This window comes from Neopelma chrysocephalum, unplaced genomic scaffold (genome assembly GCF_003984885.1).
Source record: "Neopelma chrysocephalum unplaced genomic scaffold, ASM398488v2 Primary Assembly neopelma1_69, whole genome shotgun sequence".
Lineage (NCBI taxonomy): Eukaryota > Metazoa > Chordata > Aves > Passeriformes > Pipridae > Neopelma > Neopelma chrysocephalum.
The window spans coordinates 6,761,949-6,786,465 of NW_020897729.1; the positions used below are offsets into that span (position 1 = coordinate 6,761,949).

The 24,517-nt window shown below is 36.5% G+C and overlaps 1 protein-coding gene across 7 annotated transcripts in view; it reads right to left on the reverse strand.

Moving 5' to 3' along the window:
* Positions 1-24,517, reverse strand: part of NLGN1 (neuroligin 1) — a 386,277-nt gene that overhangs the window by 192,295 nt on the left and 169,465 nt on the right. For 5 of the 7 annotated variants that reach the window (XM_027685596.1, XM_027685599.1, XM_027685598.1 and 2 more), the window contains 2 exons: positions 13,940-13,999; positions 4,177-4,329 (listed from right to left, as the gene is read on the reverse strand). In XM_027685596.1, the coding sequence (XP_027541397.1) occupies positions 4,177-4,329; positions 13,940-13,999 (213 nt within the window). The remainder of the gene's footprint in view (positions 1-4,176; positions 4,330-13,939; positions 14,000-24,517) is intronic. The other 2 variants (XM_027685601.1, XM_027685600.1) reach the window with 1 other exon arrangement.

Consider the following 24,517-nt stretch of genomic DNA (forward strand, 5'->3'; position numbering starts at 1 on the left):
CCCAGTGACTTCAGTGCAATTTTTTGGGAAATAATGTCCTAAATAAAGACATCCGACCTTTCAAACAGTCTGCTGCAGTGACTCTACTTTCAGCATTAAAAGTTCTAACTGGCAAAAAAAAAAAAGATCAAAGTGCTGGAATACCTGGATAGGTGTCTTCTATCCCAGTAATCCCAGTCAATATTCTCCAGCTACAGGGTGGCAATACAAATGCAAGGCTAAGTGACAGAATGGTTCTTATACCCTCCTCGAAAGAGAAAATTGCTTATAATTAAAGAAGACATAACCAAGACAATCTCACTTATGGATGTGCTTCTATTTTGACATGAATGTTGGTCTAAAAGTTTAGAACGTTTGCCTTCACAATGCCAAATAGAAAATACAAAATACAGACAATTTTTCCTTTTTATTTGTTACCACTTTTTAACACTGACTCTTGGAATGACAATTTACTGTTTCTGTAGGGACAACCACTGCCTTTTAAAGAGGAAAAAATGGGAAATATAAAGCGGTGCTCAACCTGGAGATTCCTGTGAGTCACTATTCTATTCCCCAGTTCACTCTGTGAGCTGCAATAAATTTTTTTTTTCAGTTCTATTAAAGTCCTGTGGTTTCAAGATAATCAAGAGCAAAGAGTATAAATTAATAAAATGAAGAAACAAGTTTCCAGTTTGCATAAACCACCTCTCTTCTTTCTCTCCCCTCTTGAAATTAAAAGGGGTAGCAGCCAATGATGACCCAAAGCATTCTCCTTGTCTAAATAAAGCTTTCATAAGAAAGAACACAGAAAACAGCACTGGTAGTATTAAATCTGTCTATCATTGTCTTTTCTGGATGTTGAAGAGACTTCTTTTATAATCCTTTTACATTTTTAAATGAAATTTAAATAAAATGTGCCTGGTTTTTACCAGATGGATATATATTGAGTAAGAATTTGAAGCCTCAGATTAGTTGAATTTAAAGTCTGAACTTGTTTTCTTATCTGCCCTTTCCTAAAAAGAAGCCATAAGAATATATCTGCACTTATTCCTCTCCTGTCCTTCAAGGCTATTAGACTGCTAGTGCAATATTCCTTGCTAGAGGAGATTGCTTGCACAGGACTTGCATTCAAAGAGAATCTAAAGAAGATATAAATAGTCTGTTTCCAATGGCTTCTTACTCAGTAGTCCCCAATTTTCCAGGACAAAGAGCTCTGTTTTTCATCATCTTTATTTAAGGACAGTTTCTAACAGACTTCCATTCTCAGATTTGTTTCAAAGACAAAATTGGGCCAGGGAGCTCACGAGGGCTTTGTATGGTTTTTGGTTTTGTTTTTAAAATGCACTTGCTCCATCCTTCTTTAATTTTTATTATTGTTTTCTCTTTACCAAATGGATTTCACTTTTAAATGTTTTCTAAAATTTTATTTATAAGCAAATCTTACATCTTCATAAAAAGCAGCCCCTTGAGCAGACTAGTCCATAAAAAAAAAAAGGATCTTTCAACTCAGAGTAAAGAGAAAAATAATCTGAGTTGCAGCAAAAGTCTGCTGAGGATTTAATAGTAGGACTGTGAGGAACCTAATATCACAGGACATCCTTGCTCCCATCACTATTGGTCTGGAAGAAAATGTTGCTATTGCAGCTCTAAACCTTTATTGAATGATAATGAATTATTATTTTATTTATTTAAGAAAAGTCACAGCGTGAATCTTGGTGAAACAATGGCAGAACTCTGAGGACTCACAGAGAACATCTGTATAAAGACATATATCCACAAAAGGCTGATATAAGAAAGCCAGACTAATAAGGGTCACATGAAAGTGAGAAGACAGATCTTATTTTTCCCTACATCTTCTCATGTGAAAAATAATTCCTATATTTCTTCTGCCTGTACAGCCAGGCATTTTACATGGTGGTGAAGCAAAATCCAAGTGTCCCACAGGCAACAGTCAGTGGAGCTGGACTTCTCACCTTGTGGGATATGATCAGATAAGGGAAGCTGAGAATTTGTCAGCTGCATTTTTATAAAACCATATCTGATTTAATGTGACCGCAAAGGGTCACAGCAACATTCTGCTGCAACAGTGAGGAACGAGAGTTTCAAAACCTCACATGTAAAAGCTGATATCTACTATGATTATGGAAAGCCCTACTCTGAGGCTACCTGTAGATTAGGAAATAAGAAGAGGTAGGAAAAATGTAAACTGCTCAAATTTTCTTTTCTCATTGCTGCTGTGTTTCTACACTACCTATTTAATGATATGTCATCGTTATTTATTTCATACATGACACATGGGCATTGTACCAAATACAATATATATGGACAACTTCTACACAGAGTTAACAGGTGCATTTCTTCTACTAAGAAACCTCTGCAAACCTGATACAGGGTTATTTTAGTTAGTTTGAAAGTAATTTCAAGTATTCATACCAATCATTGGATTCTGCTGTGAATTTTAGAGGTTTAACTGTAATAGGTCCCACTTAAAATAAAATTAGCTCTCTGCCCCTTGAGGCTCAGTAAAGACCACAAAGTCCAAAGAATCACAAAAGCATGAACACAAATGAAATCCTCCTAAGCTCAGTGAGATGTTAGCTATGGGATACCTCAGGGATCAGTGCTAATTTGCAAGTGCAAAAACCATTATCATCAACAGAGGTGTATTAATTTTCGTCTTTCAAGCAACTAGCCCTCTTAAACACTTCAATTACTAATGACTTAGAAAACAGACTAAATTATATACAAAAATAAACAGCATTTTCTGATAATAGATATTTTCTTTTATGCTGGCATATATTAGGGATAAATGTTGTTTGAGACATCAAAGACGAGCACTGGTGTCAAACTGAAATGTTGATTAGAGGCACAGATTACAAATGATTAACTGCTGCACTAATATGTGTCCAGGACTTCAAGTCACCATAGAAATTGAAAAACAGAAGGAGGAAGAAAAACACACAAAATACCAGAATTTCCTTGCTCGAAGTGGTATATCACAAATGAAACCTTCAATACTAAGGAGATAAATCCAGAAAAAATAGTTAAGATCTTTCAGGAAATTATTCAGTCCCTTGTATAACACAATAGTAGTAGACCATTTCAAAGTCTAAAGTCAAAATCCACTCCCTCCTTATGAAATTAGGATGTCAAATTTTTAACGAAAATGAAAGAAAATTACCCATATGAGCAAACCAGATCCGTGCTATTGAATTCAAAACACCAAGAACCAGAGTAATGATGAACTACAAGGACAAAAGGAAACCAGAGCAGCAGACACTGCTAATGCCCATGATTGGAATATAAAGTTGACCGGTCTTCAGAACCAACTCTCTGCTGTGAACGACACTTGGCCTGTCACACCCGTTCAGATGTTACAGGGAATACCTTTATGCCTATATAAGTATTCTGAAGTTACTGTACTGATCTCCGTGGTATCCCAGAATCCAAGTCCAGTTTCAGGAGTCCTGGCATGCAACATTTTGGCAGAACACGCAGAAGAAAAAACCAACAATCATATTTTCTCAAGAGCTGGTGAAGTTTATCATGAATGTGACTACACTGAGCAAATAGCAAAGCAATTTTTTTTCAGAAATACAAACCAGAGGGACACCACACACGTCTACCAACAACATGAGCATAGTCTATTGAGTGTATTTGAAACAACCAAAGATAACTCTTTCATTCTCTGATTTATTTCTGGAAAAGAAATACTGGAGATATTTGAATGACACCCGTAACACTTCTCAAAATCACAATGAAGCTCCAAACAATCAGGTAAAAAGGTGTTTTCATAAAATCATTCAGTTTTTCGAAGTCTCAAAACTTAGTTTCTTTCATTCCAATAGAAAATCCTATTGTCTATGACTTAATAGCTGGGGTTTTTTAAATAATTTGTCTGTCTGTGAGGGAAAGCATCACTGTTATTCAAAATTTAAAAAAAAAAGAGAACTCTTCTGTCTGGACAGCTCAGCAATGGGCTGTCAAACAAACCTGTTCAATACCATTGCATGACAGCAGGTTCACTTGCAATGTCTTCATATCTCACCCACAGAACACAAACCTTTTATATGACAAATAATATTTTTAAATAGTTGTTGTCCTTTTGCCTTTTTTTCTTTTCCAAATACCTTCTCATGTATAATATGAATTGCATTGCAGACAGCAGGGATTAATGGAAAGCTGAAAGCTTCTTACCAAGTACCCCAAGGCGATAGTTGACTGTGATGACTATCACATTCCCATAACTTGCTAGAACACTGCCATCATATAAATTTCCAGTGCCTTCCATGTAGGACCCTCCATGAATATACACCATCACAGGCTTAGGTCCCCCACTGTCCCGAATGTCTGGAAAAAATATTAAGACACGTTTTATCTCAAGAAAGTACCAAAGAAGATACATGCAATATTTTAATTTTTTTTAGTGAGGTTATTTTTCTTGAAGTGTTTCTCAAGCAACATCTTTTACATAAGGAAGTGGCCGGGTGGGCATAAGTATTTCTTTGTGGCCTGTTCGTAACTAAAATTCCTATTTTGGAAACACTCTGGCTCAGCAAGGCAGAAAGGCATTGAAAATGGTAACACATTTACTCAAATGCAGTGGGACAGTGGTCTGAGTCTGTTCCTGCTGAATTGGATGTAAAATATCTGCTAACATAAGTGTGAGCTCATTTCAGCCAAACACCTCTGAAAGCTCAGTCCCTCTTTCTCTCCTCTTAGCTAAGGGAAATTCAACACATTAGGATAAACAAGATTTCTGCTCATACATAATTGTTGATTGCTTCTAGCCTGGTAAGATCAGTAATTTGTAAAAGAGGTGTATAAGTAGCTGCCTTTGGATGGGTCTGAAGTCTGAGTTCTCAAAAAGTACTTTAAAGATGTTTAACACTCAGACCTTGAATGAATATTATTTGTAACGTGGGTAGCCTGAAGGTTAAGGTTCATAGGTGGTTTTTAATTTCCTAAAGCATGAAAACTACTGTATATTTGAAAAAATAGTTGCCTGGAACAGTGCTAATAACTCTGTGGTCAAAATAACTGTAATGCTCTCAAAGGTGACATCAAATGCGGGGAATAATTTTAAATCTTAGGAACTCTGCCATCCTCTCCGACAACAAAATTAGATATTGTCATACTGTTTTGAGTTTAGATTTAGATATCCCTCCAGCCCCAAACAGTCCTATTTGCAAATTGATGCATCTACTCAGAATAAAATTTTGTATATATGATCACTACTGCTGCTCATGAGAAAAGTTGTTCCTGAGTACCAATTCAAAACAGTTAGTATGGGCTGATACACGTTTTTAAAAGTTGGGGGTTTTTTCTGTTGGACAGGAAATACCACAGCTAATGTGTAAATTTAAACTCCTATATCTGGATTAAATTGCATCTTGATCTCATTTGCTGGGTGCCTGAGCCTTTTCCACCATCCAAATTTTAATACGCTGTACAGTCCCTCAAAATCAAGAAAGACAATAGCAAGAGAGTATAGGAAAGTTTCCCAACGAGGAGCTGAACTGAATATTCTGGTTCTCATTTTTTGTCATTATGACGGTATTCAAGTGACTTCCCTGATTGCTGCCTTCAGCATTTGAAGAAACCTCAGATGCATTGTTTACCCCTTTGGAGAGATCTTAGTTAAGAAGCTTTCAGTTAAGCTCTCGGTAGAATTGTTTGACTCGTTTCTAAAGCACTGTAAAGAACAGGTGAGGGCAGTTACACTAAAAGCCCTGCTTTTTGAACTTGCTGAGAAAGATCAGTGCAGACGTGTCTGTTTATAGAAAGCCAGCTGCTACTATTATTTTGATATTGATTCTAATTTGAAGAAAATGCCAAAACTGTCAAGATCAGAAATTGGATCTTCAATATTGGAAGTAGTAGAACAATCACTTATTCAAGACCAAAAGGATGATGAAAGGTTGTGCATGAAATAGTTTGTATTGCTCTCCTCACCTGAGCATTAAGCAAGGGCTTTCCAACATGCAACTTTTAGAGTGCAAAGCTGTGGGGATTATTTATCTTCATAGTCTATAGGATGGAATTATGAGCTTCTCAAATTTAAAATCTACATTGAGGAAAAAGTCTTTTCAAATTCATACACTGTTTTTAGTAGATGGTTTGTTCATAGTCTATTCTGGTTTTTTTTTCTTTTGATACAAATATGGAAGCAATAATAAATTATTAATCTGAAATCACTGTGTGACTGTTCCCAGCAGAAATTGTACACAGTTAATTGTATGCTTGATGGTAGCACAGGGGGAGACTGTCTCAGAATTCTTCTTTAATTAAAATGACATAGAATTACACAGCACCAACTGTGAACAGCAATGAAATGTTGGTAGCACTGGCCTGTTTATCTGGAAAATAATATTGGAATATTTAGAAAAGAATGGGCATCCTGTATCTGAGAATGGAAGCACACATTAATGAATAAAATCTCATATATAAAGAAGTGATTTCTGTCTATACCACACTTTTGTTCTTTTCTACTAGTAATATTGCTGTAAAGATTACAGATAGATAAAAAAGGCTAATTTTCAGCTCTGCCTCTGTGCCGTGTCAGAGCAGATGACATGAGGAACGAGTTTTCCTCATGCTGCTTTGACAAAGTCATAAGTCTCAAGAGGAATCCCTTCTACAATAGAAAAATGGTTCTTCTGTGTGTTCTGGGCAGGGCTCTGCTACTGGAGACATCAGTGAGGTTGTGCAGCCTTCAGCTGAGGCTGGAGGGACTTTGGGCTATGATTTATACAAGATCTATGCAGCTCTTCATGGGAGGAAGAGTCACCACTGCATTTTGGTCAGTGGTTTCATATCACTTGCATCCAGGAATATTTGAAAGGTACAAATATTCAGCTGGGAGAGTGTAGTTTAAGTACAGATGTTATTAACAGTGGATGTTATTAAATAATAAGATCAGAGGAAGAGACCAAAAAAAATCAGACTTTAATCAAGAATTGATTTTTATCTTAAAGAGAACAAATATTCCCCCATGAAAACTCCCATCCTTTCAAACTACACTGGAGGAAGTGTTAGCACTCTGTGAGGAGAAAAATCTGTATTGGTACAAAAGCTGCAGGAAGATGCACTTTTCAAAAGTGGTTATTGAAGTTCAGTGTCCAACTCAACAAAGAAAATAACTGATGTTTTGGCACTCACATACTTTTCAAAACCTGATCATACATGATTTGATGCATCTTTCATTTTTTCCTAGTGCCTGCTATCAGTCCTTCTTGTGTATGTGCTGGAGTGAGCTTAGGAAACTGTAGTTACATTTTCTCACACAGATTAATAGTTATCCACGGATGCAGATTTTTTAATAGTTATTTGTGGATGCAGCTCATTCTGAGCCTGAAGAATTGGGGTGTAAATGTGGTGTTTCTGCCAAGTGTAGATTTATAGACTGATTTAATTTAGTTGCATTCTGCACTTTTTTCTTGCTTTCTATTAAGTATTGCTTTAATTAAAAAGCAGACACATTCATATTTTCAAAGACATATGTCAGGATAGTGCTGTTCAAAATCCTTCTCAAATTCAACTCAGTTCTGTTTTTAGTCACACAGAAGATAAGTTTTGAGTGCTGTGATTTGTTTGGCTTTAAATTGCTAGTTCATAAAACATCTAAGTAGGTCTTACTGTACAGCAGAGAATGATCTTATTGATACTGCATATACTTTAACTTTCTTATAATTATTTCTATTATCTCCTCTCTTCTGTACCTTCTAATGTTTGTTGCATCTACTTTTTATGTCTCATCTTAATTATGTTACAGACAATTTAGGGCTCTCTTTTATTCTATGTTTGTTGCATCGCACAACAGGGAATCGGGTCTGACTGTGAATACCAGTCACAATTGTCATCTATAACAAAACATAATTACAGCTTCAGTCACTCAAAGCTGATGTGAATTGGCCACGTGACTTAACAAGCATAATTGCAGGGAACAACCAAAATGGGAAAGGAAGAAAGCCTACCTGGAGACGACTTCACACAAAAAAAATTAGTTTAGTGCTGATGTCACAAGCAGTGTTTTTCCAGATAATATAAAAAATTGTGACAGTTTGATTTAGAGTGTTAAGTAAATCTTGGGTTTTAAACATGAAACAGCACAAGAACAGCACAAAATTTTAGATTGGCTGCTGCAAAACCTATGTGTTCCCTCAATAGAATGTAACATGATATATGTGTAACTCTTCTATAAGCTTTTGTCAAAAATATTTGTGTAGAGCATGGTACAAATCAGTGCAACTCTTAATCATTTTAAAGCCTCTTAACGGCATTTGACCTTTCAGTTCAAATCCATCAGATGCCTTATAAATGCACTACCATTTTAATAAGCAAGTGCACTTAGTGCTAATATGTAAACATCCATTAATGCCATGTTTTTAAAATGAGATATAAATCTAGATGTTCTGAGACTATTAAAGTAACTACTGAACTTCTGTTAGGAGTGGCAGCAAAGTTCTAGGTATGTTTTCTATTTTAAAATACCACCTACACCCACCAGGCTTCAGATAAATAGAATTATCTCTGTTTATTTTCCTATCAGTCAAACCAGGAGATCATTTTTGCACTCTCAAATTCTTAACTACCTTTACCTGAAAATGATTTGAGATCCTGATGGTGGACTATATGAATGTATATCCCAACATAAAAAAAGGCCAGTGCTTTTGCAGGTAAGCATCTGGAGCAGATTCTCATTGGAGCAGGACCTCGATAGGCAGGTAGGTAGTAATTTTAAAATATTAAAAGATGATGGTTAGAAATGCAAAAGCTGACAGACTCTTCACTGTATAAACACCGCTTGGCAGTGCTAAAAGTAGAATAGAGCCCTAAAGAGGTGCTTAAATTAAAGGTCTGTCAGAATTTCATTAAGCATGTTTCGAGTATTGATAACATCATCACAAAAATTCAACACAATTTGAACTGAGTTTCTCAGTGTAAAGGGAAAATATAATCGGCAAAATTTAATGTGGAAGTGGCATTGGAAGCTCTGCTTGGGAGGGGAAATCACGGAACTCACATGAATGGGCGACAGGATGAACAGGAACCACGAGTATGGCTACGTGTATCAGTCAACAGGCTCAACCAAAGTGGTGAGATCTGTGCTACCCCAGCCTGGCTGGCACTCATTAGAGGCTCTAATTAAGGCTGGAGCATGTGGTTGCTTTGCTGGGTAGACAAATGTGTTCTGCTGTTTACTGATCTCTGAAGTCCGAGAACGTGCAACCAGTGCCAGACGGAAAGATTGCTTCCCTCCCTATTTCTTGCCATGACAGCTGAAGGCAGATGAAATGCTAAACTTGGCAACCCAGACTATTTTAATACTAATGGAGTGATAGGAGTTTTTGGAGATCCTCAGTTCTGAAAAGTGCTCCTTTGAGCCAATGGCACTACAGTCTGTTAAGCATATGAAAAGACTTGCAGAGCATTCTGCATCATTAGCAATTTAAAATTTGAGTGGATTTTTGTTTGTTTTGATTTAAGACATTCTCTGGACCAAGAACTTCCTTTATTCAATGAAGTCCAATAGCCCCTATAAGACAGAGCATCAGACTAAATTATTAGAATCATCACAGTTACAGCCTGTGAGCAAACAGCAGCATCTGTTCCTAATCTGTCTCCTTTTCCAAAGAAGAAATCGAAAGGGAGAAGGGAAGAGCAGAATCATCTAGAAATTACAGTGCAGACCCCAGTTCTGAGGCAGGTACTCTCAGTTCCCTGTTTTACTACAGACACGGTGTCTGCATTCCTCAAACTCAGCATCTCTATTCCTCATTCCTAAAAATGGAATAATAGCATTCCTCTATTGCAGAGGGATGCTGTGAGGCTGAGTTCATTAAAAACTGGGAGATGCTCAAATAGCATTGGGGATTAAATGAGGATCCAAGATTGACAGATGGATGTGCCAGGTAAGGTGTGTACAACTGAGTGGTAGAAGAGAATTCATTTGTGAGCAATCCTCCATGGATATTACATACACCTCTAACTACCTAGAAATCCAAGTCTTATCCCAGAGTATACTGGCTGATTAATGATTTGTGTTGCCATATTTAAGTCGTGTTTAGGATTTTAGTGGATAGGAACTTAGGGTGTAGAAGAGTCACTGTTTTTCTCTATGGCCAAATTATAGTCAAAGTATTAGCTTACCAAAATTAAGACTAAGATATGAAGACTAAAATACTTTACTTTTTAAAACTAAACCTTATTTCTAGACTGGGGAAGGTACAGTTCATATAACTACTGAGCAACTTGAAGTTAAATCTTGCATCTACACTAGATATTGCAAACCTGTATGTCAACAAATAGGCAAATCCACCACTGCCATAAAAAGGGAAAGCCCCAGTGCACACTGGTTGCAGGTGACACTCTTGTATTTGGTGCTTGCTTGAGTAGTTCAATACTGATTGAAAAAACAGGTAAGCAATTCAAGTGTAGATGTGAAAGGGTTAAAGAGAAACAAGAATGTATCCAGTCTGGGGGAAAAAGGTATTTATGTTGTTTCTGACTTTTCACCTATTTCACACTCATAGAATTTGAAAACACCTTCATTCTTTAAACAGCAAATTTGCAGATCATTAGCTGGTAATGTGCACTACTGCCTTTGAGTCTTTTGAAAACAAAAATGAAAAATGATCTAATTAAGCCTGGTCTACTGGTTGCAGCACATACCAGATATCCAAGTTTGATTACTGATTCCAGTGCTTGTGCTGGCAAGCTTTGGACCACAAAACTGTGGTAGTGACACGCAGCAGCAGATGGGAGTAGCATTATTGAACATTGTTTTTAAATGAAATCTTCTAATCAAACTCTGATGTTTGAGTGACACAACACAAAATGCTCTCCAGGCATTTGATCCAAGAAGCAGCTATGGAAGATCTTTTTTCAGAAAGGTATACTACAATAAACAGTCGTGAGATCTCTGGATTTCTTAATACAGAGATCTTCCTGGGCATTTCAGAAATCACTGGATGTTGTTTATGTGCCATGGATTCTATGGTTATACGACACAGTTGTTATGCACTGTGTATAGCCCAGTCTCCCTAATATTCCAACTTCATCATTCATTCAGTTTCGCATTTATTTTATTTTTCCACAGTTATCAATTTGTAGAATTTTACCCTGCATAAAATCTACCATAGTGCAAAAGGTGAAGGGTTTGACAGACAGGTTAGCAGAAAATTAGACAGCTAAGGTGACCTTTTGCTTTGCCTCTCTCTTTCCTGCTACTCATACCCAAATACATATGACTAAGTTTTGGAACTCTTCAGTTCTGCATGTGCAACAAGTGCTAGAGTTTCAATGCAGAAGAGCAGGTTCACAAAATGTGGGATATCTGATACTACTCCTCCTTTGGGAAATGCAGGGTCTCAGCAGACAGGGCTTCTACCGACCTAGCAGACATCCCAGCAACCTTTAGTGTCTACTGATCATAAAAATTTAAATTTGCCCTGTCTCTGTGTGCCTCTCGAAAGCAGTAAAAGCCTAATTACTGCCTGTATTTTTCTATTGGCATGGAAAGGAGAACAAAACTGTCACTTATACACCAGAGAAAATTAATCCCAGTCCTATAAATTACAGAGATTTATTAGTGTTGTAAATGTGTTTCTTCCCTTGTAGTTTGACTGCTGTGTTCTTACAGCCCTTCTTCTCTCTCCTACAATTGTCAACGTGGGAGACAGGTTTTCTCTGACATGGACACTTGTTCTCTGAGATCCCTACTCTGATCCTAAGTACTAAACCACTTTCTGACAGCTACCACTCTCTGCTGAATTTCAGCAAACTGAGTAGTCTCTTTTAAGTGTGTCTAAGCAGAGAAGGACTCAACAAACGTTAAGCCATTAGCATTTGTCTTGGCAATTATACAGCAATTTAGGAGAGCTATTAAGGCCCACTGGGTGAATAACCCAAGTTTCAAATGCTTTCTTAAAATATATTGTTAAAACAAGACAAAGTAACTTTTACAGTTTCTAATTCAATGTCACGGATCTTGGAGAATTCACAAGAATATCCCTTGCAATATTATGTCATGAACTAATGTAAAATTGTCTTGGCCTCATAAAGCTAAGAGGATCTGAATTATCTTAAATTATCTCTGAATAATACGTGCCCTGATTTCAGCTGGGATAGAGTTAATTTTCTTCCTAGTACTGGTATAGTGCTGGGTTTTGCACTTAGGATGAGAATAATGTTGATAACACCCTTACACTAAGTCAAGGACTTTTCAGCTTCTCACCCCACCAGCAAGTAGGGGCATAAGAAGTTAGGATGGGACACAGCCAGGACAGCTCATTCAAACAGTCCAAAGGGATATTCCATACCCTATGGCATCATATTCAGCATATAAACTATTGGAAAGCTGTCCAGAGGTTGCTGTTTGGGAAATGCTGGGCATCAGTCAGTGTGTGGGAGCAATTACATTGTGCATCACGTGTTTTGTTTATTCTCATTCTTTTATCATTATTATTACTATTGTTTTCATTTCATTTCTGTCCTATTAAACTGCCTTTATCTCAATTAATAATTTCACTTTTTTATTTCTTTCCCCAGTTCTCTCCCCCATTCAACTGGAGAGGAGAGATTGAGCGGCTGGGTGTCTGCTGGGTTAAACCACTGCACACAAGACCTTTCAAAGGAGACTTTCAACTATTAAAATAATCAAACCTTGCAAATCTTGGGCCAGCTGGTGCACTTTCATTCATATGCTTAACATACACATTGAGTAGAGGATCATAAATCAGGCATTTGTAAAATTGTGGGTTTATTTTTGAGTCTCTGTTCAGTTATTGGGCAAGAAATTAAATGCTCGTATTTGCCTTCCTTCATCCTTTGTGGTAAGACTATATGTTTCTGTTTAAGTTAAATGGTTAATGTTCCATGTGATGAAAAACTTCTTAATTAAAAGCTTTTCAGATTACAAGTTAAATTTCATTTTAGTAGCTGGCCTATTCCCCCCCACCCAGATTGTGAGAAGCAAGCAGCAACTCTACCAGTCCTATATGGTAATTTGTTTTACTCATTGACCATAAAACATACAAAGTATGTGTTTAAGATTCAGAATTTTGAAGCACATCTACTTGAAGGGATGAGACCGTTCAAGAAAATAGCCCCTTGTTACCATTTTCATAGCCCTGAAAAAATATCAAATCTGCATTGCTTTATGATTAGCAGACATAATTTATGAACAGAATAATATGCTTGACATTTCAAAGTTTTGATTTTACTTGGTAATAGGGTTTTCTAAGGGTCAGCTCAAGCAGATAGGCATCTCTGTATGCTTGTAGAAAACAGAAGGGATCAGATTTTTTTGTAAATTTTAGTTTAGCTCCACAGAGCCTCACCAACAGCCAATATTGCTTGCCTCTACAGCTACCTCCCTTCTGTAGGGAGGTGGGGTAGCCTTTCATTTATTTGTATTATTTCATGGCAGTTTAAATTCGGAAGGGTTTCCATTTGGGGAAATTCAGTTGCTTAAGAGACACTTTTTAAGAATTTTCTGTATTTTTCTTTTTATAAAGACAACATTGTATATGTTTATCAAACTGAGATCAGTCAGTGAAAAAAAGAAACATCTTTGTACTCGGTGAAATACATAGGGTTAGAAAACATGCAAAAAGGTGTACAGAGAAACTTTAAAAGAGTGTTAGTTTAAATAGTATGGACAAAATTCAGTCAAAAGGTGGGATGCAACATATCAAAAGTCCATTTCAAGAAAACAAAAAACCATCCTTTTTAAATATTGTTACTGTTTTGTATCAAAACGTAGAACTTAACAACATTCTTTCTTTTAAAAAATTAAAAATATATATGTATAACAACAAGCAAGAAGACAAAACACATCAAAAATGGGAATTAAAAAAAAAACTCTTCAAAAGAAGACAAGAAGTCAAAAAAAGAGGGGAGAAAAAAGATTTTCAGGGATCCTTGTCATGCAAATCAGTTTGGCGGCAAAAAATACCTTCATCTTCAGCACCGTCATTATCACCTAAATCATCTGTCTGTTTCTTTGTAAGGGGACCTAGGATTAAGAACGGAGAAAATGGAGGAAAAAAGACAATTCAAGAATATACAAGACTGAGGAAAAAAACAGTGAATATTAAATTCCCATGGACGTTTCAAGAAAAACATTTGCAGGGAGGGAAATCTTAGTTAATAACAACCAATCTTTCATTACGTTTTTCAAACATTACAGCAAAACCTTCCCAGGGGGTATAGCTATTTGAAACATCTAGCACAAGAATCAAAGAGTGCCCAGTGTTTTATTGTTTTTAAATGAAGAATCAAAGCTTGTTTACTAAAAGCATACCCCGCCATAAACTATATTTATCTACTTCATTTAATTGTTTTTTTTCCTGCTGCTGTTATTAGGAACAGTGGAGACAAGAACTGCCAAATTACCTCTTGCATTTGATGCAATAAGGTGGTTAATAAATGTCTTGACAGTTAGTTAAAACAATATTTTTTGTGAAATGCTAATTCACATTTTCAATTCAACCATTTAAGCTCATGCTTTATAAAGATAAGCACAGGTTTGACTTAATTTTTTGACACTCTCATTATATTTTCTTTTAAATAGAACCATAGATACCCTTGAAACCTTTGACTGCCTCCTGAGATATTTGTAAAGAAACATGAAAATCCACTTGCAAACCAGAAACAAGAGTGAAATCCTAGACCAACTGAAGGCAATGACTTTTGCCATTGATTTCAATGGGGCCAGGGTTTCATGCACAGTATACAAAAATTGTATTGAATGTAGAATTGAAGTTTTAGCTTGGGCAAGACAGTTTTATAATTCCTTATCCCCATAAAAGGATGATGAGACACAAATCTTCTGTGCCCAACACCTTTATCATTAAAAAGTATTAATAGATTAATCATATTTTCCAGTGGGAAAAACTCCCACTTCTTTACTGAGTAATAAAAATATGCATCAGAAGGATAGTCAAAGGCCGTTCTGAAAATATTTCCACATCATATATTTTACACACTTACACACAAACAAAAGACAATTGGAACTCAGCATTATCTTTCCTTTTTTTTCAGAGCTCTCTCATTTCCATGACATTCTGTAATTTGCATGCGAGAAAGCAATCAGTACGAACACAGGGCTAAGTAACAACTAAAAAGAAAAAGCCAGCCAAGCACAGAGTAGAAAACAAGAACTTCCTCATGCATAAAATAGCAATAGACAAAAACAACAACAAAAAAGAGATGAACAGTATGTGTTGATATTTGCAGTAGATGTAGGCAAGAGACATGCATTGAATCTAAGCACTGCAGAGTATTAAAACGTGTATTTAAAAAGCTCTCTCTGTCTCTGTTATTTTACAGGATATTAGTCATTCAGCATTAAACTCGTCATTTATAGGCAAAATACCATGTATTTGAGTGATGCATTTTTAAAAAAAAAATCATAAAATGTTTTTACCAGGTGCATGGATTTGAGAAAAAGAAAAAATCCCATGAAGTACCACGAAACTTTAGCTGTGAATGTAGGAACTGGACCATATTATTGAATACCTTAATTGCTGCATCAGTCAGAAGTATAGTTTTAAACTCATTCTAAACACAGAACACTAGAATTATACATCATAAATTAAACAGGAGTATTTTTACAGTCACACCCGCAACAATCACTCTCTTTAGTAGAAAACCTCAGTGATGCAACACTATTTTCCTAATACAAGCCTTAAATATAATCTTTACAATATATGGTATCTGGATAATGTGTCCCTATCCAAACACACACATTCAAATGTCTCACTGCCCATCATTCTCATACCATAGCAACATTACTTCTAAAAAAATTAAATTAGAAAAATCAAAGATGTATGCAAAGAATAACAATAATTTCACGGTAGGTTTTCAGCAGGGTGAATGAACTTGAGAACTATAAGAGCTACGTACTTAAGAAAGGAGAGCCAGACACAGGCAAGGAGATATATATACATATACACACATATACACATTTTTAATGACTTCTTATCTTTTAAATTTTAAAGGTCACCAGAAAGGACCAAAGTAACATCTGGAAAGGCAAACAGCACACATTTCTCCAAAAAATTTGTGCAGAAAGGGGAAATTTATTTTCTGGATGAAACTAAGACAATGAACGTTACATTTTTTTTTTAATAGCTGGCCTTCGTGAGGTATTTTGTGTAGATCATGGTTCCAGATCTCAGCCACAATTACACACTGTATCAACCATCCCAATGCAAATGTCTGATCTCATACCACCTCTGATTTTACAATATGGTGAAGCATAATGGGCTAGCTTAAAAAATAACCTGGGTAATCTTCATATTTACACACTTCTGAGGTTCTATGAAAAATATTTAAAAAAAAAATTAGACCATCTTCCTTATAATCATAGAATTGTTTAGGTTGAAAAAGACTCTTAAGGCTGAGTACCATCAATAACCCAGCATTGCCAAGTCCACCACAAAACCAAGTCCCCAACTGCCACATTTACACATCTTTTAAATACCTCCAGGGACGGTGACTCAACCACTTCCCTGGGCAGCCTGTTCCAGCGCTTGACAATTCCTTTTGCAAAGGGGCTGACCTATTTTTAAGTTGTCATAAATTAAACATTCTTTTTAATACGGCCATAGATCTATTTCACAATACAAGGGCTCTGCTTGCCCCATCCCCTGAGCAGGAGGACTCACACGTGGTGGAGTCACGTGGCAGACCCACCAGACACCACTCACAGCATTGTGTTAAGAAAGAGATGAAAGATTATTTCTGCCACAGATTCGCTCCAATCTGCAACATAATGGACCACATTCATTACCTCTTCAGACAGGTTTTCTGTTTCTTGGAGTTATCATGCTCTTTGAGTCCAAGAAACTAAAAGAGTTTGGTGCTCATGCACCAGACATGAAACTCCTCACCTGTTACCTATACTTTATCTATACACATAGGGATGCTATGAAACTTAATTTATATTTTTAAATTGCTGGGCAATCCCTAAAAGAAACATCAGCTCAGGACCCTCTGTGCACAGGACTGTCTAAAATGAAATATGGCAACAGCAAGTGGTTCAGCCTGGAGTACTCAAAGAGGAGGCAGAACTCTGAGCTTTACTGTTTATATTCTCTGTTGCCCGTTTCAAGACACTTTCTGAAATCGTGGAAATAGTATTAAGAGAAGCTCTGGATTAGAATTCTATCCATTTCAGCAATAACTCTCATTTTAAAATCAGTAAGAAATGGTTTTTGCTTCTGATTCTCCAGATAAATGATTACACTGACTAACAGCATCGCTGTGTCTGTATGATCATAAAGAAAGATTGATGTTTTGAGTCCTCACACAGGAAAACACACTGAAATCACCAGCAGATAAACAAAATAAAATCTTATGGCAAGATCCTACAAAATGTAGCGGCAATAGCCTTTTTAAGTAAAAATAAATCAAAACCGAAATTGCTTAGTAGGTGTATAATTTTCAGATATTTTCTGCAGCTTTCAATTAATATTCCACAGATAGTTTATGATTTTGTAAATTAAATGTATCCCTCAACTAGATTTATTTCTTTAGCACTGCTTATTCAATATATGATTCTTTAGGGTTCTTCCATCATTTTAATATTCTTTTCAGGTAACAGAAACTAATTTTAAGAATACTGATACTAAGACATGATGGACTAGGAGCCAATGGAACAAAAAAGAATATATATTTTACAGAGTTATGATTGCCAAAAGTCTTTTGTCCACAGTTACTGTTCACTGTTGTTCTACTGTAGTTTCTCTTCACCTTTTGTGAAGGCCAAATTAATCCTCCTCTTTGACCATTTCACTTACAAAAATGGAGGTCCATTACAAAAAGACCATTTTACTATGTCTAAGACACAAGCCTTCAAATAGATACACTGGCTTTCTGTGCTGGCTGAAATTTTAGCTAAAGTTTATGTAATAAATATTAAATGCCAACAAAGTAATCAGGTACCATAACTAATGGGGGGAAAAGAGGATACTAAAGCCTCTAAAATGCTGATGCAAAGATGATTTACTTATCAAAAGACTCTCTAAGGTTTAGTCTCATTTAGTCTCATGTTGGTGCATACCCATAACTCTCATTAATGCTAATGGGAAAGTAGACCCCTAAGTCACTTTAAAAAGGGGAAAAGTGATTACTGCATTTTATGTTTCCTAAAGGCAAAGAATAGTCTTGCCATGAAAACTAAAAGAACGCTACGTGCAGGAGGAACTCCTAACGAACTGTATGCTCATTTAATTTAAAAATAGTTCTCACATTATTTAAATTATTATTCAAATATTTATTCTATTTGTATTGCAATCAATGCTAAGGAGCTAACATGATGCATTTTTAAATCTCTGTAGTGACTACTGTATGCTTGCAGATGCCTTTCCTCTGCTCAAAATAAGAGAAATAACATACCTTCTGTCCAGTTAGCTAAAGAGTAATTATGCACTCAGAAATAATTAAATCCAGCCATATTAATTCTGGTTTTTATCATTCCCTTTGATGAAGGACTAAGGTACTTTAGCTCCCAAATACATTAAAGCTGATTATCAATTCTCTCTTTATGGGCTTGATTCGGCAGAAATTATCTGTGGCCTTTTGGACCGCAGGAGTGTGAGAGGCATGGAAGCTCTGGATGTCATTAGCTTTTTGGCCTGGGAAAGCTATTCATCATAAAATAAAGTCATGCTGCAAGTTGACACCATTTTGTAAAACAACAGTACAAATCCTCTAAACTTAATAAATCTGTGCTCATGTATACAGCCATTGTTCAGGCCAAAATGTTCTCCTTCAGTAATGAGAAAAGTGGGAGAGAAAAAAAAGGACCTTTTCCATTAGGTTAAGTAGACTCCATGGATCTAGTAATTTAGAAATCACCATAGTAATAATTATTCTTTGAGGTAAGGTGTCTGCTCAATGAAAAGGGAAAGAGATGAGACTAGGGCTGACTGCTGAAATACTACATGGAGAAAAATTCACTAAGCAGGTTACAACACCATTGAATCTGATAGTCCACAAGTTAAATACAATTACATATTTACCTTCAAACTTAGGTAAGTGCCCCCATTCAGCTATTGTTATTTCTTCTTCATTAGCCCATTTCTTAATTGAGCATTGAAAATCTACAAAGTGAAATCACCTCACCTTTTTAGGCCCTACCTTCAGTTCCGAATATAAAATAACCAATTCTTTGTTATTTCTACCATCACTTTTATGCAACATATTCTCCAACTATAAATGGTGAATTATCATAGTCTAGCAGATGCTGGCTGAGACACAATAGCATGTTGTACCTATCTCCTGGTTTTAATAGAAGAAATTGATGAAGAGTTATAATTAACAATCTTCACACCTCAACATTTTCAGTGAAGAAAAATCAAATTCTTTTATGATGAAATTAAAACATAGCTATATAATAATTTTTCTTATAAATGTAATGACAAACTGGAAAGTTACAGCATAATAGTTAGCTGATGAATAATTTTCTAAGATCATCTTCTTTCACTTGAAAATTAGAAAGCTCCCAGCAAATATAAAAGAACTAGGATTCCTCACAGTAGAGAGATTTGGTAGGTGCTAATGGCAGCTAAGTCTTAAGAAACAATTAACAGGGAAAAAAAAAATCTCTATTATCATACTTTGTTGCATCAGACAAAACAATCTACTTTTTATTTCCCTTATTACCATCTGGCTTTCACTACTTGTTCCCTCCTTTCCTTGTTATTCCTTCCTCCTCCCCTCCTTAAATTCCTTTTATTTCCATATTGCACTTATTTGTAATATTCCTACTTATCAGCAAGGCAAAGCCCTGGTCGACTTTGCTTTTTGATGATAACATTTGCACTCATGTTATAACAACAAATGATGGCACAAACCTCAGTCGTTTCACATCTCACTACCTGATTTGTGATGACAATCAAGTCCTGTAATTAGAGCTGCAAGTAACTTAAATTTGCATCTGCAAGTGAATGACAGGTACAAATTGAACCCACAAAAGGGTTGCCAAGTTTCTTTGAAAATTTACATGTATAAATGCTTTGTCACTAAAGAAGCTATTCTGACACTTCAAGACTAACTCCTGCTGTGCCTTTTATAACAGCATATTGCTGAAGTGTCACACAGAAAGAATGTCTAATCCCAAACCTTTTTATTCACAAGATTAATCACACTGGTTGGATCTCGATTTTCCTTAAATCTGAAGGAGTTTCATTACTGCATGCTAGATATGTGTGAATTTAAATGAGATTAGAATCTGGGAATGTAGGGAGAGTTTCACTCCTCTGCTTCCCATTTTAGATGCAGCCTGAAATTCTATGTATTGTCAGAGGCGAAGGCACTTTACGCTCATGTGTCCTGTGGAGAGCAGCCCAAATGAAGCTTCATTTCATGCCCTCATTAAATCACATTCCTGTTGAAATAGGTCACTCTAAAAATCCAATTCCATTTCTAGAGCCTTTTGGTTACATGATGTGCCTTACATGGAGTCATGCAGCATTACTGGAAAAGTAGGCAGGATAAGTACAGGTTGCTGGGTGAGCTGGGGCCCATCCACACAGCAAAGTTCAGCTCTGGGGATGCCAGTTCAATATCCCAGGTGAGCTGCCTGCTAATCCTGACAGGGTTGGAATGGACACACAGTTCATGCATAGAGTATAGGTAGGACAAGGAAGAAGTTTTTCAGTGGGAGAGCCAAAAACATGATCATTACTCTACACAATATAGCTCCTGAGCTACTCCAAATTCTGTTTTAGTCAATGGAAAAAAAATATATTAGAAAGGGGAAAGAAGAGTGAAATTCATTCACTTATTTTCTGTCCAATAAAAGTAAGGAATAGAACAGACACTTAGGATGAAGGAGTGGTTGTCCCGCCCATCAGAAGTATACACGAGAAAAAGGATGCTTCAAATGGACCAAGGCCCTGGTGGCCAAGGTTGGCACAGAGAAACAAAGCTCATGCCTTTAGCCAGGAACACCAAAGCTGGAATGCTCCAGAGGTGAGGGATGGGCAGGTAGCAGACATGGAAAAGGAAAGTTGTAAGCTGCTGTAGTGACATTAACATCAGCATTTACGACTCCAGTGCCACCTCACGTGCTTATATCACAAGTTCTCACAGCTTTTAACATTTTATTTGCATTAATAATTCATGTTGTTTTACAGATACTCATATTCCAGGGTGACACACTGCTGCAATGAATTGAATGCAACATTACACAGCTGTGCCACCACCTGAGCATTGAGATCATGAATCAATTCATTCTCTCTACAGGTAATGACTACAATCCAGATCCTAATGAAGACTTATGAACATGCTTAACTTTAAGTCTCTGAGTAAGTTCTCTGAAGTCAACAGGCTAAATCCAATAATATTAAGATAGATCCACTACCATTAACAGAACTGCTCCTATTTGCATCTGGGCCAGGAGGTCAACTCAGGAGTAAAAGATAAATAGGAATGGGTATCCCAAATTTTGAAGTTCCCTCAGATATTCTGTGGATAAATCTAATCAACAAATAGAATTTCAATCTCTTGAACGTACCAAAGCTCTGAGATGAAATTAAATTTTCTTTTTTCTAAATGCATTGTTTCTTAGTCTGTGTGCATACAAATAAAATGCTACATTCATTTTCTACAACTCTCATAATCAAATTTCTTCCTAATTTTAAAGAAGATATGAACTTGTTTTAGATCACAAACTTATAAAGATTGATCAAATTTAGCTCATGCAATAGAACTAAAGATTTGTAAGTTTAAGATCCAAATTTTCAGTTCCAAATTGAAGATTTGAAATTGTCATTAACATATCAACATTAATCTTCACTTTCCCTTGAAGATCTCTCTGGTGTTATTCTAACAACAGTGCAAGTCAGGATGCAGTAAGTGCATCCTTCCTATAAGGACATACAAAGAGACACAGCTGAAGAAATTGCCATCAATTTAGAAGGACTGGTAAGGTTTGTTTTCTTTTTTTCCTACTTTTGTTAGGGTTCTGTGTTCTTTTGATTCAGACAGGTCATCTAAAGCATTAAGATAAGTTATCAGAAAGCATTCTTCTGTTCTCAGCCCCAAACAACAACTGGACAAATAACCTTTTTAATCTTGCCCCTAAATATCTCTCTCTGGATCCCAGAAGAGCAGTCTAGGCAGGTGACATCGCTTTGGGATTCCTGCACAAGTAATTACCTTTGCTAGGGACAGGCACTGTCACTCTGCCTGCTGCTGGAAAAACCTTCTTCCTGACTAATTCTGCTAACTGCAGGGGCTGGTGTTACAGCAGCTATATGGTTTTGTTTATGGCACAGCTGAGCATACAGTCCAGCTCTCTCGAGGCCCGGTTTCATAGCCCAAATAGCAGAGCAAAATGGTCTTCATGTAACCATGTAATTGAACATTACAGAGAAAATGAAGTTAATTGTGCATAATATTTTCATATAGAGTTTGGAATGAAATAAGTTTTCCCACCCCTCTTCCCAATGTACTTCATGTCATCTGGTTTTAAGCAACATGCTTTGGGCTGCATGTAATTCACTGCAACCTGTGCAGTATTTTACCACCTAGAAATCCACACTCCTGAATACCACAGAGATCATAAATAACATGCAAGTCTTATTTTCTCAATTTTCTGAATGACCCACTATTAGTTGAACTTAACCCCAGCTATCTCACACAGCTGAATTCCTTCAGGAAAGTGGTAAAGGGGAGAACATTTCGTGTTGTGCAGCTGACTGCAATCCAGCCCTCTCCTCACAAACAGCAGACAGAGGGGCAGGGAGTTTAGAGGCAAAGCACCTTGTTGATCAGTTTTTCAATTCTTTCCTATTAACTCTGAATCACTGCACTTCTTGGCACATTTTATTAAAGAAAATCTGATTCTACAGCGAGAAACTGAGGTGGACGTTGTGTATTCTGAGTCATTCAAGTCGTTCACAGCAGGCTAAATTAGGCAGAACTGCACCCTCTGTCATTAAATGTAAAGGCTTGCCTTCAGCTTTGGCCAGAACTTCCCAATCTAATGCTGATGCTGGTACTTAAATTGTTCCTTGTTGGTCTCTTGCAATCTCAAGGGCAGAAGGTGGGTGATTTTCTTTTAGTTAGATATGGCTATATAAATACATATGTATACAGACATATAGACAAGCAGGCTCTCCTATGTTCCTTTTTAACACAGAGGTTTCCTCCTATGGTTTTGAAGCTCTGAGCATTACTGAAATTGAAACACATTAAAGAAATTAATATTGATACCAATAACCTAGTGCTCAGAACCACAGTCTTTCCATTAACTTGGATCTTAAAAAGAATAAAGATACTTCAAGTCAAATGTTTCTCCACTATCCAAGGCTTTCAAAGCATCCTTTAAAGACCATTTAATTTGGACTGTGGTCACCAGCTTTTAGAAACATAATTATATCTGCTCTCATTACCGCACCTTTTGACAGGATCCAAGTGCACAGCTCTGAGAAATGGTGATGGGAGAGCTGAGGGGACATCATTTATGTAAAAACCTGTCAGAAGAAAAGTGCCTGGCCTCACTTATTTTCCATATTTACATACTGTATTTTTAGAAGAGCATAATTTTAAGCAGGAAAGCTCAAAACATCCCAGCAATGGAGCAGTCACAAAACAAGAACAGCACAGCCAGCACTTGAAGATTAGTGGGATCAAATACTTGTCATAAGAAAAATCATTTTAATTTTGACATGTTTTCAGTGTTAGCATGGTACTTGTTTTGAAACTACATTTGACTTGCTCTGCAAGTTATATTAAGGATTCCCAAATGAATAGATAAAATCTTTATACTGAATGGAGCATGAAAGGAAATCAGCACATCATTTCTAATCTAACAGAACTCACAGACAGGCAGTGATACTTGAGACCACATATTTACACAGTTACTGTCAACTCCTATATGGACAGAAGGCTCGAAACCCTTCTAGGTTCGAAACTTTGCCTTCATGCTTACTGTTTAATAATTGAATAGCTTAACACAGAAGCTGGTGAATAGAAAATGATCATCAAAATAAAACAGATCTAAAAAATGTCAGGTCTAGAACTGCAATATATTATTTACAAAAAGCATAGCAAATTTAAGAGCAAAATGTCAGAGTAGCCCTTGCTTCCATTTTCATAGCAGCCACTTAGGTGAGAGTTGACAGGTTTGGGACAATATGACATTTCTAATTCTTTGTCTGCTGACAATAACCCCACTCTCTGGAGGAAAGCAACAAAATGCAGAGCAGATAAAAGCATAACATTTCTCAGCATTGGACAAAAAATACTCTTCTATTTTTATTTATTTTCCTTCTCAGAAATCAGCTTGCTTAGGATCACAGTATGAGCATAGTTACCAGGGGTTTTATACTGAGCTGTGCTTCCCTTTAATAAGAGTCCAACCCTAGTGGGCTAAAACATACTTTCTTTTCCCTAACAAATATAGATAATTGAAATAAACAGCACACACTACTAAATTATAACGATGGTCCAAGGTTTCATCCATGGGTCCTTTTGGTAACAAAATCGCTCACTAAATTAAATGTGGCACTTTGCA